This window comes from Salvelinus sp. IW2-2015, linkage group LG1, assembly GCF_002910315.2.
Source record: "Salvelinus sp. IW2-2015 linkage group LG1, ASM291031v2, whole genome shotgun sequence".
Classification (NCBI taxonomy): domain Eukaryota; kingdom Metazoa; phylum Chordata; class Actinopteri; order Salmoniformes; family Salmonidae; genus Salvelinus; species Salvelinus sp. IW2-2015.
In genome coordinates, this window is record NC_036838.1 from 15642277 (window position 1) to 15663342 (window position 21066).

The following is a 21066-nucleotide window of genomic DNA, read 5'->3' on the forward strand; positions in this document are numbered from 1 at the left end:
AAACAATCACAAACTTTTACAGATGCACAAACGAGAGCATCCTGTCGGGCTGTATCCCCGCCTGGTACGGCAACTGCTCCGCCCACAACCGTAAGGCTCTCCAGAGGGTAGTGAGGTCTGCACAACGCATCACCGTGGGCAAACTACCTGCCCCCCAAGATACCTACACCAACCGATGTCACGGGAAGGCCAAAAAGATAATCAAGGACAACAACCACCCAAGCCACTGCCTGTTCACCCCGCTATCATCCAGAAGGCGAGGTCAGTACAGATGCATCAAAGCTGGGACCGAGAGACTGAAAAACAGCTTCTATCAAGGCCATCAGACAGTTAAACAGCCCTCACTAACATTGACTGGCTGCAGCCAACATACTGATTCAAATCTCTAGCCATTTTAATAGCAAAAAATTTGATGTAATAAATGTATCACTAGTCACTTTAAACAATGGCACTTTATATAATGTTTACATACCCTACATTACTCATCTCATATGTATATACTGTACTCTATACCATATACTGCATCTTGCCTATGCCGCACGGCAATCGTCATCCATATATTTATATGTACATATTCTTATTCATGCCTTTACACTTGTGTGTATAAGGTAGTTGTTGTGAAATTGCACGGTCGGAACTAGAAGCACAAGCATTTCGCTACACTCGCATTAACATCTGCTAACCATGTGTTTGTGACCAATAACATTTGATTTTAAGCGTTTTGTTAGCCTGATCCCAGATCTGTTTATGCCATTTTGTCAACCATATGAGTTGGCTGTCTGTACTGCACCAACTGATCTGGGACCATTGCTAGTGTTTTGTTGTCCTAGCCTTGGAGTTTTGTATGGCGTCTGCTTTGGGTGTTTGATCATGCTGTGATAAGACATGCTGCTGTACGCTGCCAGATGAATTTTAAGTATAAAGGCCATTGTGTGATTAGATATTTGTAGATGGGAGAAATACGATCAAGATTGATCGCATTGATTTCAGCTTCTTGCATTTGTTGATTGTATGTATTCAGTGTTTGATGGTACACAAGGCACGGGTGTGGTTCATCCACTATGGGGTGAATCCTAACTTGCTCTTAAGTAAAAAAAATTGTTCGTCTCCCATTGACATCAATGCATAACTACGTGGAAATTCAACTTAAGTGGAAGTTAGGATTTGCCCCTAAGTAATTGCCTTAAATAGCAGTCTATGTACTCAAAGGGATCTGTTCACTGTCAGGAATTGTGTTTTGAAAAGGAACAAATGCTTCTAGATGTACAGTAATTCAATTATATAATAATAAACTGCAGTTATGTGCCTCATCACAGAAATGAATACTTCGAACCACTTTGATAAAAAGGGAATGTATCAATGCTTCAGCTGTATTCACATTGATTCTGTCATGATTTTATAATAAAACTGTTCTTTACCAATAATTCAGGTGAGGGATTTGTCAGAGATTACAAGAAAATTTTCTCTTTTTCTTTTTATTAATTTTTTGATTGATTTATTAAACACTTTGCCATACTGAATGTTGTTCGGTTAGGCCCTAGTTACACATGTAAGGAAAGCCTTTCAATCATTGAATAGTCTTTGCAGGTATGAAGCCATATATACAAAAGTACTTTTTTTCTTTTCTTTCCCAGTTAACATTCATTAAACATTTAATTTCTCATATAGTACATTTTATTTATCACCAGCTAGCTCTCCATTTGACTAATGGTAAAGTAAAGTAGGCAATTTTGTTTGTAGAAACACATTTTAAATTAGTTTTAAGTTTAGCATATATTATACAGTTAAGCATTGTCATTTTTAAAAGGATGGTGAAGAGCACACAATTAATTCCTGACATTAGCATGGGCATTGCCATGACCATGGGCAATTCTTATGACACGAGGTTAGGTATTGTTTTGAGTAGTCCACTCACATACAGTATGTGCCCTTCCGAGGCGAGAATTTTGATGACACTACACTTATACACTATTAAAAAATTAGGCAACAGAATAAAAGTATCTTTAAAGCACTTTTCAAAATAGCAATACATAGGAAAAAAATACTAAAGGAGTGGTATTATTATGGTGATCTTTCTACATAAGCATGATTTGTATTATCCATTTCGCTCTCATATAAATTGGACAGATTGCAGCCTAGCTTATTATCTTGGATTCTTAAAAGATTTTGAATCCGCATGGTTTGGTGAAATTGTTACAGTAGAGTCTGCTACATGTTGTAGATAAGACATGTGCCCTTGAGGACATAGAAACACAGGATTGGATGGGTGTTTATCTAAGATATCTATCCTTGGTTATTGCTGGTGGAGAATTCTCTTTAGATGGTGTTCTCGGCATCAGCCTGGATTTTCCTCTCGATCACCTCCCTTAGGCCCTTGCTGAAATGTAGGTCTGCCCCAATGATGAGGTAACCCTGAAAGGTCAAGTGAAAGGTGGGAGAAGCTGATTTAGCTGCGGTTCATCAACAGGGCCACATTCAGAAGGCAAACGTTATGTAACGTACTGCATAGAAATAAGAATAGAGCTGAAGTGATTAATTTTTCAATATGGCATAGAGGTGTGTTTGTTCTACATAATATAGCCTATTTCTATCTGAGCATTCATTGATGTTGTGCCCTGCTGATTGGCCAAGATGTCAAGATGATGCTGTAGGTGGTTATGATTGTCATGAATAATATCGGACAATTGCCACTCAGATAATACTGAACAAGCTAGAATTTGATTAGTATATCAAATGTGTTATCCTCGCATAGTAGAAGTAACAGAAGCCTTGAGACTTACGTTATGATACTCCACCACTTCCTCTATGAAGTCCATACCATCTGCAAGAGGGATAGCGACGCCTCTCTTGGTCCAGTCTGAAATTGAATTACAGATGAAAGATTAAAAATACAAAGTCATCCATTTTGATTTCTTTTTTTTTTGTTATCTGAGTTACATGTTTTTATGTACATTGAGTATTTATTGTGGGGTTAAACTGATCTGCTTTAAAAGGATACTCACTATTGATGATGGGTACTATTGAGATCTGCAGCATAGTCTTCAGGGGGATTTGTAGGGGAATAAGCTATAGAGACAGAACAAAGCCATTTTTATTTATTTAATTAGGCAAGCCAGTTAAGAACAAATTCTTATTTACAATGACGGCCTACCCCGGCCAACCCCTAACCCGGACAATTATGCGCCGCCCTATGGGACTCCCAATCATGGCCGTTTGTGATACAGCCTGAAAACGAACCAGGGTCTGTAGTGATGTCTCTAGCACTGAGATGCAGTGCCTTAGACCACTGCGCCACTCGGGAGCCCATACCTGAAATATATTACTGTAAGGGTTAATGGTAGGGGAGATTGTGGATGGTTGTCTCACAGGTTGGTTGTCAAATGTGTATTTTAAGATTAGGTCATCCACCTGGTCAATTCATGTCTTCATCACAAAGGTGAGGGGAATTTTTTAAAAGTTTTTCAAAGGTGAAATTAAAAAGGTCTTTGTTAATGTAATAACATAAGTTTACAGGACTTCAGAAAGGTGTTGAACCCATAGCTATACATACAGTGCCTTGCAAAAGTATTCACCCCCTTGGTGTTTTTCCTATTTTGTTGCATTACAACCTGTAATTTAAATGGATTTTAATTTGGATTTCATGTAATGAACATACACACAATAGTCAAAATTGGTGAAGTGAAATTTAAAAAATTACTTGTTTAAAAAAAATAAACGGAAAAGTGGTGCATGCATATTTATTTATTTTACTAGGCACCGGCTTTGCTATGAAGCTCCTAAATAAGATCTGGTGCAACCAATTACCTTCAGAAGTCACAATTAGTTAAATAAAGTCCACCTGTGTGCAATCTAAGTGTCACATGATCTGTCACATGATGTCAGTATATATACACCTATTCTGAAAGGCCCCAGAGGCTGCATCACCACTAAGCAAGGGGTACCACCAAGCAAGTGGCACCATGAAGACCAAGGAGCTCTCCAAACAGGTCTTGGACAAAGAAGTACAGATCAGGGTTGGGTTGTAAAAAAATATCTGAAACTTTGAACATCCCATGGTGCACCATTAAATCCATTATTAAAAAATAGAAAGAATATGGCACCATAACAAACCTGCCAAGAGAGGGTCGCCCACCAAAACTCACAGACCAGGCAAGGAGGGCATTAATCAGAGAGGCAACAAAGACCCAAAGATAACCCTGAGGCACCTGCAAAACTCCACAGCGGAGATTGGAGTATCTGTCCATAGGACCACTTTAAGCCGTACACTCCACAGAGCTGGGCTTTACAGAAGAGTGGCCAGAAAAAAAGCCATTGCTTAAAGAAAAAAGTAAGCAAACACATTTGGTGTTCGCCAAAAGGCATGTGGGAGATTCCCCAAACATATGGAAGAAGGTATTCTGGTCAAATTAGACTACAATTGAGCTTTTTGGCCATCAAGGAAAATGCTATGTCTGGCGCAAACCCAACACCTCTCATCACCCCGCGAACACCATCCCCACAGTGACGCATGGTGGTGGCAGCATCATGTTGTGGGGATGTTTTTCCTCGGCAGGGACTGGGAAACTGGTCAGATTTGAAGGAATGATGGATGGCGCTAAATACAGGGAAATTCTTGAGGGAAACCTGTTTCAGTCTTCCAGAGATTTGAGACTGGGATGGAGGTTCACCTTCCAGCAGGACAATGACCATAAGCATACTGCTAAAGAAACACTTGAGTGGTTTAAGGGGAAACATTTAAATGTATTGGAATGGCCTAGTCAAAGCCCAGACCTCAATCCAATTGAAAATCTGTGGTATGACTTAAAGATTGCTGTACACCAGCGGAACCCATCGAATTTGAAGGAGCTGGATCAGCTTTGCCTTGAAGAATGGGCAAAAATCCCAGTGGCTAGATGTGCCAAGCATATAGAGACATACCCCAAGAGACTTGCAGCTGTAATTGCTGCAAAAGGTGACTCTACAAAGTGTTGACTTTGGGTGGGTGAATAGTTATGCACGCTCAAATTTTGTTTTTTAGTCTTATTTCTTGTATGTTTCACAATAAAAACTATTTTGCATCTTCAAAGTGGTAGGCATGTTGTGTAAATCAAATGATACAAACCCCCCCAAAATCAATTTTAATTCCAGGTTGTAAGGCAACAAAATAGTAAAAATGCCAAGGGGGTGAATACTTTCACAAGTCACTGTATGTTACAGAGATCAATAGAACACAGACCGTAAGGTAAAGTGCAAGGACGGTGTCATTGGCGGCCATTAAAATAATCTGATCTAACCAAGTGGATATTCGTAAAATACGTCATCATATATGTGTTCTAACAGGATCACAATGTTGTTACTAAAATCCTTTTTGGATGTATTTGGCTGTTTTCGCTGCATAATATTTAGAAGGTGTCCTTTTCAGAATTAGAAAAAAAATCTAAATGCTAACTCCAGTTCAATTACACTGATAGCATAGCTAGTCATATAGAAATCGATGGTGGTAGTTGAAGCCATTTTTAAGTGTAATGCAGTTGATTGGTGACATTTATATTTTAGTCATTTAGCAGACGCTCTTATCCAGAGCGACTTAGACTAGTGAGTTCAAACATTTTTCATACATGTCCCCGTGGAAAACAAACCCACAACTCTGGCATTGCAAGCACCATGCTCTACCAACTAAGCCACACGGGACCAACATCTTGGGGTTGACAACTACCCAGATTTGTACCACAATATTGTGTGAAATACACATAAACAATAGCCTAAATGTAGACACATTTTGATGGGCACAAATGAAAAGATTCTGAATCTTTCTCCCACAAGCTGCACACGGGGGGGGGGGGGGTGCATGGTATTTGGATTGTTTTGGTCAAATTCCATTTACCACATCACCCATAGACATAGTTACACAGTAAATCAAGGAGAGTTGATATCACAGGGTAAACAAATGTACAGTCGTGGCCAAAAGTTTTGAAAATGACAAATATTAATTTTCACAAAGTCTGCTGCCTCAGTTTGGTATGATGGCAATTTGCATAATCTCCAGAATATTATGAAGAGTGATCAGATGAATTGCAATGAATTGCAAAGTCCCTATTTGCCATGCAAATGAACTGAATCCCCAAAAAACATTTCCACTGCATTTCAGTCCTGCCACAAAAGGACCAGCTGACATCATGTCAGTGATTCTCTCGTTAACACAGGTATGAGTGTTGATGAGGACAAGGCTGGAGATCACTCTGTCATGCTGATTGAGTTCGAATAACAGACTGGAAGCTTCAAAAGGAGGGTGGTGCTTGGAATCATTGTTCTTCCTCTGTCAACCATGGTTACCTGCAAGGAAACACGTGCCGTCATCATTGCTTTGCACAAAAAGGCCTTCACAGGCAAGGATATTGCTGCCAGTAAGATTGCACCTAAATCAATCATTTATCGGATCATCAAGAACTTCAAGGAGAGCGGTTCAATTGTTGTGAAGAAGGCTTCAGGGCACCCAAGAAAGTCCAGCAAGCGCCAGGACCGTCTCCTAAAGTTGATTCAGCTGCGGGATCAGGGCACCACCAGTACAGAGCTTGCTCAGGAATGGCAGCAGGCAGGTGTGAGTACATCTGCACGCACAGTGAGGCGAAGACTTTTGGAGGATGGCCTGGTGTCAAGAAGGGCAGCAAAGAAGCCACTTCTCTCCAGGAAAAACATCAGGGACAGACTGATATTCTGCAAAATGTACAGGGATTGGACTGCTGAGGACTGGGGTAAAGTCATTTTCTCTGATGAATTGCCTTTCTGATTGTTTGGGGCATCCGGAAAAAAGCTTGTCCGGAGAAGACAAGGTGAGCGCTACCATCAGTCCTGTGTCATGCCAACAATAAAGCATCCTGAGACCATTCATGTGCGGGGTTCCTTCTCAGCCAAGGGAGTGGGCTCACTCACAATTTTGCCTAAGAACACAGACATGAATAAAGAATGGTACCAACACATCCTCCGAGAGCAACTTCTCCCAACCATCCAGGAACAGTTTGGTGACGAACAATGCCTTTTCCAGCATGATGGAGCACCTTGCCATAAGGCAAAAGTGATAACTAAGTGGCTCGTTGAACAAAACATAGATATTTTGGGTCCATGGCCAGGAAACTCCCCAGACCTTAATCCCATTGAGAACTTGTGGTCAATCCTCAAGAGGTGGGTGGACAAACAAAAACCCACAAATTCTGACAAACTCCAAGCATTGATTATGCAAGAATGGGCTGCCATCAGTCAGGATGTGGCCCAGAGTTGAATTGACCGCATGCCAGGGCGGATTGCAGAGGTCTTGAAAAAGAAGGGTCAACACTGCAAATATTGACTCTTTGCATCAACTTTATATAATTGTCAATATAAGCCTTTGAGACTTATGAAATGCTTGTAATTACACTTCAGTATTCCATAGTAACATCTGACAAAAATATCTAAAGACACTGAAGCAGCAAACTTTGTGGAAATTAATATTTGTGTCATTCACAAAACTTTTGGCCACGACTGTAGAGTTCAATTGACTACTGGAGTTATTTTAACCCTCAACAGAGTGATATGCTCCCTGGAGTTAATTTGATTAAGTTGATTGGGACTGAGTACTTTAAACTCCATTAAGAGTAACCAGATACAGCAAAGATGGGGGATAAATTAAGACTCAGGCTGTTTACCATTGAAAAGAATGGTCAGTTCCTGTCTACTTAAGGGACGGCTCTCCCATATAGACCAATGTGATAGCAGCTGAGTCTGGGCTACTAAGTTCATTGACTTCCATTGAAACAGAAAAATGAGGGAGTGTCATTGTCATATTTCCCAGCATGCTCTGTTGCAGGGTGATTTTTAGAATTGTTTGTTTCAATATCTGTGTTTTCACAGATATAAAAATATCTTATGCTACACATTGATATGTAACATACATTTTCAAAAACTCTAATCTCTAAGTGGTTGGCGTTATTGATTCAGTTAATGACAAGCAGTGGTGGAAAAAGAACCCAAATGTCATACTTAAGTAAAAGTAAAGATACCATAATAGAAAATGACTCAAGTAAAAGTAAAAGTCACCCAGTAAAATACTGCTTGAGTGAAAGTCAAAGTATTTGGTTTTAAATATACTTAAGTATCAAAAGTAAATGTAATTGATACAATGTACTTAAGTATCAAAAGAAAATATTAAAAAATCAAATTCCTTTTTTTAAATTTACGGATAGCCAGGGGCACACTCCAACACTCAGACATCATTTACAAATGAAGCATTTGTGTTTAGTGAATCTGCCAGATCAGGTTGTAGGGATGGCCAGGGATGTTCTCTTGATAAGTGTGTGAATAGGACCATTTTCCTGTCCTGGTAAGCATTCAAAATGTAACAAGTACTTTCGGGTGTCAGGGAAAATGTATGGAGTAAAAAGTACATTATTTTCTTCTGGAATGTAGTGATTGCAAAGTACTTATACAAAAAAAATGACTTAAGTAAAAATACATTAAAGTACTAGTTAAGTACTTTACACCACTGCTGACAAGGCTTTTTCAGTTTACATGCTGTAGGTAGTCTGAAAACAGCTCTCCTGCCTTGTCTGACATGCAATCTGAATGTAAATTGTGGGTGATGTAAAATTGCTGAACAATCCTCCCTCTTAAATGGATACCAATAGAGATCAGATGTAACATTGCAAGCCACCATATGACACAATTGAGTATGGTTACATACAGTGATGTAAAGTGTGTAGATGGGTGAGAAGATTTAATACATTTTTAAATCAGGCTGTGAAAACAAAATGTGGAATAAGTCAAGGGGTATGAATACTTTCTGAAGGCACTGTAAATTAATCACTAATCCATGCAGGCCCATCACACGATGCTGTGCCTCCAAACCATTTCTACCATAAGATACCTCATTGCATCAAGGTGGATGAACACATTCACAGTTTTGAGAGGCCTCTGATTTACGAGGAGTGTAAAGGACTACATTCTGAAACGCATCAATGTGGACAACCCCAATGAGTATGATGTCTGTTTGAAATTTAACCTTGAATTTTAAGTTTTATAAACCACTTGGTAAAACACTCCCTTTGATATAGAGACTGTTGTGGTTTATGAGTCCAGCGCAGTGGAACAACCTCATTCTACCAGTCAGGGCTTCTATTCTATTCTGCTGGATCCATTTCTTATGCGTTGACCACCCAGAGAAGCAAGGAGTATAACATAACTGTTGAGGTCAGTAAAGTTCCTGTTTAATGTACAGCCATCCTATGGATTCCGGAGGAGAAGACAACCATGCAGCAGACCACTGCTATGTAGTGTGCTAATGAAGAAAATAACATCTTTCTTCAGACCAATACTAAATCATGGTCCAACTATGTCACCTACCAAGCTAGAGAGACAAACCTTGGCATGCCGGAAGGCCTTTTTTCATCTGATTATGACTGCCGCCCAGATGTCCAAAGTTTAATTTCTGAGTTTTATTATTCCTACAAAGAGTTTTATTCCTCAATGTTCTCTGAGAACATGTGCTTTCCTCAGAACCACTTTAAGGGTAGGTCTATATGCCATAAGAGATCCCCAAAGGGATCCGTAAGTTTATCCAAATGATAACGGGATGATTCTGACATGGAAATGCCGGTCAAAAGATACACACTTTGATTCTGGACGGAGATCAAGCAATGTTCTCTGAATTTATTAATTTATAAATCCACTTGAAATTAAATATTTGTCCTTTTGCTTCTTTACTTTTCTCTTGTGGAAACAGGTGTTGTTTCATTGGTCTTCATTATTAGTCTTGATTTGGGTTAAGGCATTAGGTTGAATGTAGTGCAAGTGAAATTATATAGGGTCATAATCGTTAGAAAGCGAGAGAGAGAGAGAGAGAGAGAGAGCGCAGAATCTTACCGCCAGTGATTCCAAAGCAGACTGGTTGGAGTAGATTTTAAACCTGTCAATAACAACAGAATACACTTAATGAATTTGCCTGTGATGCTACTGTGATATTGTGTGTGTATGTGTTGAGGTGTGTTTGTATGTGTATGTATGAGTGCGTGCGTGTGTGTGTGAGTACATGCATGACTACCTCCTCAAGTCTGCGTGAACAGCCAGTCTCTTGCCCTTCATGGACACCTTGGCATTGAATTTGGCCTCCTGCAAGGAACAGAAAGATCAACTTTATCAGTGCGCTGGTCTCTACACTTTTCCTTCCTTCTTACCTTGAGGAAATCACTGATCTGACATGGTTAAACTAGTGAGAGCAATGGGTGGAAACCACATTTTCACCCATCCTCTCACTTACAGAGCAGCGATTACCTCAATGAAAGGAAGAACGCTTTTTTTGTGAACAATTTTTTTTATTTGATCATGTCAAAGGCAATAAAATCGATAAAAAAACTATACATTTGTCCCACCTTTTTCAACAACACCCATACCAAACATACCCCTGGCGGCCCCAACCTCAGTCAACACATATTATAAAGGAGCAAAAACATACAGATCAAATAATAACAACAAACACTCGAATGAAATTAAAAAGTACACACAATGAGACTGTTTACCAATATATCGCCACCAAGAAAGCATTAGGAAGAATGCATTTGAAACAATATGTATCCTTCCTTTCTCAGCTCCTACAGAGCCAATCCTTAGCCTAACTCTCAGCTACTCTCACCGTTGTTCTTTTTTTCTTTCTTTTTTTGATAAATATCAGTAGCTATTAAATGTAGAACATGAGAAGACAAGGCGTCTTCTTTCTCACCATGGTCATGCTGCTGAGCTGAACAGGCGCCTTGCCGGGCGGTAGCACCATCACCGTGACGATGGCAGTGATGGCCACGGTGACCCCGGAGGTCTTGACGGTTGTCTTGGGGGCAGAGTTCAACTCCAGTTGCAGGGAGATAGGGTACTCCATTAGGGCTGGGTTCTGAGAGAGACACGCACGCACACACACACACACACAGGAGTGGGTGAGTGGAATTCAATGTCTTGACCCTATTTGTGGGGGCATCAGGTCACAATCCCGACATACATACTCACAATCATCATAATGGTGCCAAAATATGTTGTCCTAAGGAGCATCTCCAGATCCTTTGGCATCTGAAAACATAGTATTAAATTGCTTGTATTAGAAATTACTATATTCATGTCATACTACTACTAGAACAATATTGGTATGCTGTGAAAAAAAGAACAACTCAGAAATTGCATCTGATTTAAGTATGCAGACTCCTTTTTCACTCTTATATATTTTCAGCCTAATGATTGGGCAGATCACCTTATTATGTAAAGGAGGGCAGAACCAAGCATGACTCAGCTGCTTATTAAAATCTGTGTCAACATGTTTGGTAGCACCTCTGATGCAGACACCAATTCTTAAAGGCTATAACAGACAATATGGAATAATTTACACCTTGGAGCAAAGAATTACTTGCGTCATGTCATGTGTAGGCTAAAATGCAGGTCAGAGAGTACGGTTGCAAGACATAATGGGGGACTCGGGCCTCATACTTACGTGCTCGTTGGCGATATTCCGTTGGAATATGCCAGCTTTATAATAGGAGTACAACCCACTGTCAAAGAAGTACTCGGACAGAGCCAGGTACACCATGCGGTCGTACTCTCTCACAATTGGGTTGATGGCATAGTTCACCAAGGTGTTGCTCTCGTTCACGAGCTCAAAGAACATGCCCTGTGGCACAGTAAAGAGAGAGGAAGATACAAAAATAAGTAACACTTTATTTTAGGCGTAACTACATAAAGGCKTCATAAAACAATTATCATCTATAAGCAGTTTGATTATGTCAACAACTGCATGTTGATAATTGCAGTATGAGTGACATTACTGTGACTTTAACAAAAATATCAACTCCCTGTTGTATGTAGTGAATGCATAATGTATGGTTCTGGATGTGTTATGAAGTGCTTAAGTATGTAGCTTTCAGATAATGTGTTACCCAAACATACAAAAATCATATACACACGGTATGAGACTAATGCACAGCAAGCTAGACTCTCTCACTCACCCTGAAATCCATGTCAAGACTCCTTGAAGTCACCACAGGGTCACTGAGGAGGGAGTAGTCGATCCCCACATAGTTGTCTACTTCTGTTCGCACTGGATGGGTCCAAATTAAAACAAATACAATTATTTTTTCTGTGTGCAAAACTTATAGTCAGATTTTTATTTTTATTTTTAAATGTTAGTTTTGTTTTATAACCAATCTCTCAAGGCATTTCCCAATGAACCACTGTACTATCTTACCTGGAATTGTCTCCAACAAAGAGTTGATTAGAACCAAACCAGCATGGTTCATGACAGGGCAGATCTATGAAAAGAACAGACAAATGTTAAAGGAACTGTCCAGTGCCCCATATTTCAATGAAATACAGCCTATATTTAATTACAATATAAGTGAAATAGATTTTCTTCCAAAAATTATGATTCAGTATGTTAAAAAGTAGCTTTTATGTCTACCCATACTTGCCCTGTTCATTCAGAGCAGAACGATGTGGGCTTAACACAGTCATCATAAATATTAATGACGAGTAAACAGCTGATTTGCCAGCTCAGCCAATGAAGATTTAATCATAAGTGTTGATATGTTGTAAGTGTAACCAGTGTTCTAGAATGAAATGAACTGATCTGTCAGTACCTGCTGGTTCAGAAGGAAGCGCATTCCTGTGGTCAAAAAAGTCGCCAGGAAGTCATACACCCTCCTGCAACGGAGTAAACCAGAGTTGTAAATTGTTGAATTACACCCACTCATSTCCAAAAGCTGAAAAATGCTCCAATATTGCTTTTAGCCACATTATACTGAAATTAGTCTCCATTGCACACATAATTAACATTAAAAAACTCTTTGTCAAGGGAGACCTGACTCAGGATCAATTTAGTCTTTTAAATCATAATGAAGGGACAGATTATTATAATAAGATTATTATAGACAGAGAGGATCTTAGATCAGCACACCTACTCTGAGACACTTGATACGTGGACCCTGGACAAGAAAGCAGCTCAAGTATTTTAAAAAGACTATCAACAGGATTTACCCCAAGGTGCCAGTGAACTTCATTTTCATTTTGGCGATGGAGGCATCGCAGGTGATGTTGGAGATCTTGAGGCGTCCCAACTCATCTCTGGTCATGTGCAGGACAGTGTGGATGTTCACGCCTTCTGCAGAGGCATTGATGGCTCCGGTGTCATAGCTATGAGACCACAGAAAATTAATACTTTCAGACCACCATCATACATACTCATCAACGTCCTAATCTCAAACATATAAAGTAGCATCAAAAGGTTTGAACTTCCAATACACTCTCCTTGGACATCATCTTTGAAGTTTGATGTCATCAATCTAGTGTACCGCATGACTGAACTCCTCAAGGCTCTACAAGATACCATTGTGAGTATTTAACCACAGGCATTATTTTGCATACAAATGTATTATTTTCTTGACACATTTTATTTAATTTATTTCACCTTTATTTAACCAGATAAGTCAATTGAGAACCAATTCTCAATTAAATTAACGACATAGCCAACAGGCATAACATTGCAACAGTGAACAGGACAACACACAATACGACAAAAAAAAAAAACACTATACAGAAATATTCACAATGGGTTAGGGCAGAAAAGTCGAAGGAAACACAGCAGACGTAATCATCAGCAGGTACGTTGATCAGATAGCAACTCAGTTCATGTTTTTGAAGGAGTGTGACGGGACGAATGTGTCAAATTTTAAGATCTTTTGCAGCTCGTTCTAATCTTGGAGGCGGAAAACTGAAATGAATGACGGCCAAAGGAAGTGCATGCTTTGGGAATGACCAGTGTGATACAGTGCCTTTGGAAAGTATTCATACCCCTTGACTTATTCCACATTTTGTAGTGTTACAGCCTGAATTCAAAATTGATTAAATTGTAGTTTTTTCTCACCCATTTACACATAATACCCCATAATGAGAAAGTGAAAAGATACAGAAATATCTAATTTACATAAGTATTCACACCCCTGATTCAATAATTTATTGAAGCACCTATGGCAGTGATTAGTCTTTCTGGGTAAGTCTCTAAGAGCTTTCCACACCTGGATTGTGCAACATTTGCCCATTATTCTTTTCACAACTCTTCAAGCTCTGTCAAATTGATTGTTGATCATTGCTAGACAACCATTTCCAGGTCTTGCCATAGATTTTGAAGTAGATTTAAGTTTTTAAAAACTAAGTCAGCCACATTCACTGTCTTCTTGGTAAGCAACTTCAGTGTAGGTTTGGCCTTGTGTTTTAGGTTATTGTCCTGCTGAAAGATGAATTTATCTCCAAGTATCTAGTGGAAAGCAGACTGATCCAGTTTTTTGCTTGGAAATATGGAGAGTGGTACAATTATTTGGATTTGCCCCAAACATAACACTTTGTATTTAGGACAAAAAGTAAATTGCTTTGCCACATTTTTTGCAGTATTACTTAAGTGACTTGTTGCAAACAGGATGCATTTGGAATATTTGTATGCTGTACAGGCTTCCTTCTTTTCACTGTGCCAATTAGGTTAGTATTGTGGAGTGACTACAATGTTGTTGATCCATCCTTAGTTTTCTCTTATCACAGCCATTGGCCTCATGGTGAAATACCTACGTGGTTTCCTTCCTCTCCRGCAACTGAGTTAGGCCTGTATCTTTGTAGTAACTGGGTGTATTGACACTCCATAAAAAGTGTAACTAATAACTTCACCATGCTCAAAGGGATATTCAATGTTTGCTTTTTTAATTTATACTCATCTACCAATAGGTGCCCTCTTTGTGAGGCTTTGAAAAACCTCCCTGGTCTTTGTGGTTGAATCTGTGTTTGAAATTAACTGCTCGACTGAGGGACCTTACATATATAGTATGTGATGGATATAGAGATGAGGTAGTCATTAAAATATAATGTTAAACACTTTTATTGCACACAGAGTGAGTCCATGCAACTTAGTATGTGACTTGTTAAGCAACTGTTAAGCAAATTAACTTATTTAGGCTTGCCATAACAAAGGGGTTGAATACTTATTGACTCAAGACATTTCAGCTTATAATTTTTKATTTGATTTGTACATATTTCTAAAAACATATTTCCACTTTGACATTATGGGGTACTGTGTGTACCCCATAATGGTACATTGACAAAAAAAATCTAAATGTAATCAATTTTAAATTCAGGCTGTAACCGACAAACTGTGGGAAAAGTCAAGAGGTGTGAATACTTTCTAATGGCACTGTATATCTAATAGRAGGTTCCTATTGGTATTGGAGATGTTGAGGAGTGAGCTGAGGTAGGGGGGGGGGGACTTAAAAGCACTAAGCTAGAAATAGAGACAGTAGTCGATAAAGAGGACTCACAATAACCAGTATAAGATGTGTCTCTGGAAGCTGAGAGTGATGGARGAGTTCTGCACATTGAAGAGCAGTCCTAGGCCAGGCTGGAAGGCCAGGTCAGCATAGGTCAGGTTCAGCTCATTTATCTTCACCCTGAACCACAGGAAGGAAGAGACTCAGATCAGTGCTTGGGGGCTGATACTCGAAAGTCACTAGAAATCTGACTAGAAATGTACTAGAAGTTCTCTTTTGGTAGCAGAAATCCTGTAGCCTGGTTGCCAATGGGTTGAAGTTGGCCAAAACAGAAACAGTGAGTGGGTAGCAATACCCTCTACATGGGTTTACATGGGTTGATTTTCCAAGAACCCAGATGTCTAGAAGATGACCTATAAAGTCAATTTGGCTACTGGACTTTCTCTTACAGAAGATTAAGAAGTTAGGCTATAACTTCAACCAGAGAGATTGCTATGCACATCCTTCTTTTTCACTTCATGTAGTGAGCTAAGCCATCTGTCTGGTTTACGAGGCTAGAGCGTTTGTATCTCTTAAAAGAGAATGTCCAGTTGCTAAACTTTATAGGTCATCTTTTAGAAATCCAGGTTCTTGGAAAATCAACCAATGCAGACTCTGCCCACAGTTCTATGATACAGTGGTTCTTCCTTTAAAAGTTGCGTCATACTGCAGCACACCTTGCGGGCTGCCGCATAATTCTATGGCACATTATTTAATTGTCAGCCATTGTTACCATTAACTTCTYTGGGATAGGTGGGACAGTAGCGTCCCACTTGGCCAAAATCCAGAAATAATGTAGCGCGCCAAATTCAAATATATTACTATAAAAATCWATCTTTCATGAAATCACACATGAAAGACACCAAATTAAAGCTACACATGTTSTGAATCCAGCCAACATGTCTGATTTCAAAAAGGATTTACGGGGAAAGCACACCAAACAATTATGTTAGCTCAGTACATAGCCACAGAAAAACACAGCCATTTTCCCAGCAAAAGATAGTAGTCACAAAAAGCAGAAATAGAGATAAAATTAATCACTAACCTTTGATGATCTTCATCAGATGACACTCATAGGACATCATGTTACACAATACATTTATGTTTTGTTCGATAATGTGCATATTTATATCCACAAATCTCGGTTTACATTGGCGCCATGTTCAGAAATGCCTCCAAAATATCCGGAGTAATTGCAGAGAGCCACGTCAAATAACAGAAATACTCATCATAAACTTTGATGAAAAGATACATGTTTTACACAGAATTAAAGATACACTTGTTCTTATTGCAACCGCTGTGTCAGATTTMAAAAAGAAGACAGCTGCAGTACAACATTATAAAATTGAATTATCAACAGGCATTTTCCGTTAGGGCAAATCTGATTTGTGAGAATGTCTAWGGGGCTTTTATATAATTCTAAATGAATGAATAATAATAATCGCTTTGTTTAAAAAAGAACGATATTTTGGAGATGCTTTCGTTTTCAAATAACCTAAAGTGAGCGGGAAAAAGGCCGTTCTTGAACATGGGGTGAGACATTCTTACTAATTTCTAAATAAAGCCAGTTTGTTATTTAGAATTATTTATTTCTGTTTTTAGAAGGAGAGAAACCAAAAGTCCACCATCGCCTCATGGATCTCTCGGTTTCCGCCGGCACGGGTATCGAACCAGCATCTGTAACAACGTAGTTTGCACTGCGACGCACTGTCTTAAACCGCTACGCCACTCGGGAGGCCCCATCCACAAAGTTTTTAATGCTGATCAATTGCCTTGCACAATGTATCAGGGTTAATAATAGTAAAACTAATACTTTATCTCCCTTCCACATGTTAAAGGTTCCAATTGATAAAGTTGTTTTATTAATTAGTATATTTGAGTTGAACCACAATAGTTGTAGGCACTCATATGAAAGGGATCTGGAGACAATTCGATGGCAGAAACTTCTGAGCAATAACATGGATGGATCCCAGGGCTTACTCTTTGATGGTGTACTGGAAGCGGCCCTCTTTGCCCTTCATCTCTGGCATGGTGATGTTGCTCAGTTCCTCAACCACAAACTTCTGCGTCTCGTACTTCACTGAAATGCAGGTTGAAAGAGTTGAGTTTAGAGTCGAGAACTACCTAGTGAATACCTTAAGCAGACAATCCTGACAACTGAGAGGGGCTAAATGGATGACGGTGATTTGGTAGAGAAAAATTCTGATAGTGGCAATGCAGTGAAGATGACGTCTTCCTTTGGTCAAGACTGACCGTTGAAGACTGTCTGGGACCATTGTAGACTGTTGAAAACTATTAAGGTCACATGTACAAGAGCGTTTTTTGGGTGAATTTCTTACACATTTCGAGCCCCCTGTTAGTGATCCGGATCTTGCAGCCTGGCGGTTCTTTTGCTGAAATGGCAGCGATTAGAGGGAACAGGAAGAGGATAGACACCATACAGAAAGCCATCATGACTGCCTGCAGGGGGGTCAAAACAGAAGAGAGGGAGAGTGGATAAGGACCTAGCCACCTCAAAGCTCAAGCACTAACACGTCCGACTCAACCAGGGTTGACTTGGGACTTAAAGAGCCTAAACAGAGTAAGTATTGCCTTACTTGTAGAACTACTCAATACTAGACCTCCAACCGGTCACTCTCAGTCATAAAAGGATCAGTTTATCGTTGGTGAACAGCTTTCTGTGGTTGCTTCACTCTTCTTCGAAACGAGGGCGATAACATGATTCATCCAGTTCTTATGAACTTTATTGATGCTTTGTTCCATGAGACAATATGACCCAAAAGTCAGGTCATCAAGGTTTATATTATAAAATAAATGGGTATTAATTTCAAACACAAAATGTCATATTAAGGTCAACGGTTATTTTTAAAGTCAGGTTATGAATGCCTTTTGGAGAAACTTAGTGCACTGTCTATATCAATGTTCCTCTTACCCTTTTCCTGGGACAGTGAACAGAATCGAAAACTAAATGTAGAGACATGATTACTAGCCGCTTACAAACAGGTACATTGTACCCCTTTCATTATCAAAAAGATAGGAAATTTAGAGGCAATTTATGGCAGTGCAGTTACAATAACATCTGTTATTGTAGGCTAATCTGTGCATTCATATTGTCAACCTTGCTTACAAATGTTTTGAAAAGAGTCCCTAGATATCATGAGCAACAGCAACGTCAATGGAGTTATTCCTTCTTGTCCTATACACCACTCTCATGCCCCACCACCCCACATTCTCTCAATCACAAGTTAGAATTCAAAGACTTCTCTTCCCTGAAAAAAATCCTGCACCAAAATCTCTTACCTCAACAATGGAGGGTCTATGGAAGGCCAAACAAGACAGAAAAACAAAGAGAACCCTTAAATGTTTGTCTTCTTTAAGGTATCTCCACAGTCTGAAATTCAAATGCTGCAGTCCGTTTCTCTGCCCTGCTGTAGCATGTACAGTTGCTGAGTAAGTGAGTCAGAGAGAGAGAGAGAGAGAGAGAGAGAGAGGAGATGAGAGAGAGAGAGAGAGAGAGAGAGAGAGAGAGAGAGAGAGAGAGAGAGAGAGAGAGAGAGAGAGAGTGTGTGTGTATGTGCGTGTCTAAGAGTGTGTGTGTGTGTGTGTGTGTGTAAAGCTGCACACCCTTTGTCTCGTTCAACAGCAGGGACAGCAGTGATTGCTCTACTAACCCCCCATGGTGAGGAACTGAAAGGCATCAAAGGAAAGCAGGATGTTTTTTGACCCATAACATTGACTGGCCTACAACCCACCCCCGCCAACCCCATTTAGCTTAGACTCTCTACAGTCTAAACTCATATAAATGCCTCCATGGGAATGAAACAAATACTCAACAGTAACTCACTAACATGATCCTACACGGTTCTCACATCATCTGCCTTATCTGGTCTTATCAGCATGTGTGTGTGGAGTGCGGGAACCGGTTAACTCAACAATTGGAGAGAACAAAACAAGATAGAACAAAGTTATTCAATGAGACTCAAGGGGTCATTGACCCCAAGAGGGGACATCTACCAAAGCCATTTTCCATTGATTAGACATTTATACAATTTCCTCACCCCTTTCTCTGAAGGGGTGAAAGATTGAGGGTTCCCAGAAGGAACTGCTTCAGTGTCTTCTGCACAACAGCATTGACCACCACATAAGGATGAATGCATGTGCAGCTGTACGTGTCTCACTTCAGACATATAAATCACCAAGTGTTTAAAGCTGCAATATGTCACTTTTTGTATTTGTTTTTATAGTGGTCATCCAAAGTAATGCAACAGTAACCATTCTAAGCCAAAGAAAGACACATTTTGAGAGCAGACAGGCAAAAAGGGAAAGTGATAGAAGGCGGGCCAAGACGAGAGTAAACCTCGGATTTGCGTTCACACAGTGGAGAGAACTAAGAGAGTTGAAGGGATTTTATTCATTTTGTTTTCTGCTGAAAAGGTAAGTTTTTGATCTGAATGCCCTGTCTTTAGTCAGCTGTTGTACAACAACATTTGAAATCTTATTCCATCTTTCCGCTAAAGGAGAAACTACAATAACAAGTCTTGAAGGTGAAGTGTCTACACACTGAAAAATACACCGAAATCCCAGGAACTTCAGACAGCAGTGTTGAGAAGACTGGGCTCTCAAATTGGGGCTACCAAGGAGTATGATCCTGAGATCAGATGACCCATGACTCCCTGAAGTGCCACCACCAACAACAGCTGAGCTGMTACAACTTCGAGGAGACGTCACCCCGCAACACAGCATGCCGTAAACAAACCTTTGAGCTGGGAAGGACCGGCGCTTTCCCTGTTGTCAGACTTTGTGGTTCCCGAGAAGTGTGAAAACCTACAGAGCATTCAGAATTGTTTTTGAAAGAGGTGGGCCTACAACCATACATATATATTATATAAATAAGGGAAGTTTGTGGGGGCAACAATAAACTTGTGTGAGAGACAATACTTGTGCATGTTTTATCTAGCATATAATTGTACTTTTGTAATGGTTTTAGAATCATTTACTAAACGGTTCTCTTTTCCTGGATATCTATACTCTTGACGGTTTACACTTCAAATTAGCAGACCTACAGGTGGGTAGATATCTAGAAAAACAGATGGACTACCCTGGTGTAAATACAGTAAAAAAAACAAGTTGGTCCGATTACACAGATCAGGTCAAAACCTTTTATTAGGGAGATAAACAAGAACACAAGGTAGTCTCTGTAACCTTCCTCAAAATAAAAAAAGACAGTGTAAGGGAAACATTCTGATAAAGTACTGAACTGATATCAACCAGATGAAGGCAAAATTCACACAAAAAAATTGAGTATTGTTCCTAATTGGAATCCAAATGAGGAATAAAGTACAGTATAGTGTTAACCTGTTATGTAAACATACTTGGTAATAAATCAATTGAATATTGCAGTGGTGAAATGGCAGCAGTTGTGTGCTGTAAGGTGCAGGAGTCTCCCTGTAATTCATACAGGTGCACCATCGAGGTTGTCCGGAGACCGTGGGATAGCTCTCCGGTACTCCATGATGTCAAAAATTACTCCAGGTAGATGGTGCTAACCATCTCGGCCAGCCTCTCTTCTTGCAGTCGAGCAGCCCTTCAAGGTCTTCCTGTCCAATTCTTTCTGCAGCCCTGCCTGTGCCCCTGGATGGTCTGCGGCTCTTCAAAACTGGAATCCTACAGACAAAAATATGTGCACACTAAACACTTATTAGGATTGTATTGTAATGTTCACTACATGTATAACCAATAAGAA

General features: G+C 39.7%; 1 protein-coding gene across 1 annotated transcript; it reads right to left on the bottom strand.

Moving 5' to 3' along the window:
- Nucleotides 1-1680: 1680 nt before the first annotated feature.
- On the bottom strand, nt 1681-18704 carry LOC111961733 (phospholipid transfer protein-like). The gene is made up of 16 exons (XM_023984226.2): nt 18624-18704; nt 17663-17783; nt 17304-17403; nt 15336-15464; nt 13015-13170; nt 12618-12681; nt 12227-12290; nt 11988-12079; nt 11477-11653; nt 11002-11061; nt 10724-10888; nt 10049-10116; nt 9871-9913; nt 3003-3066; nt 2781-2857; nt 1681-2412 (listed from the first exon to the last, which is right to left on the bottom strand). Exons 2-16 carry the CDS (start codon nt 17775-17777, stop codon nt 2317-2319), a joined length of 1470 nt encoding a protein of 489 aa, XP_023839994.1. The 5' UTR covers nt 17778-17783; nt 18624-18704; the 3' UTR covers nt 1681-2316.
- Nucleotides 18705-21066: the final 2362 nt, after the last annotated feature.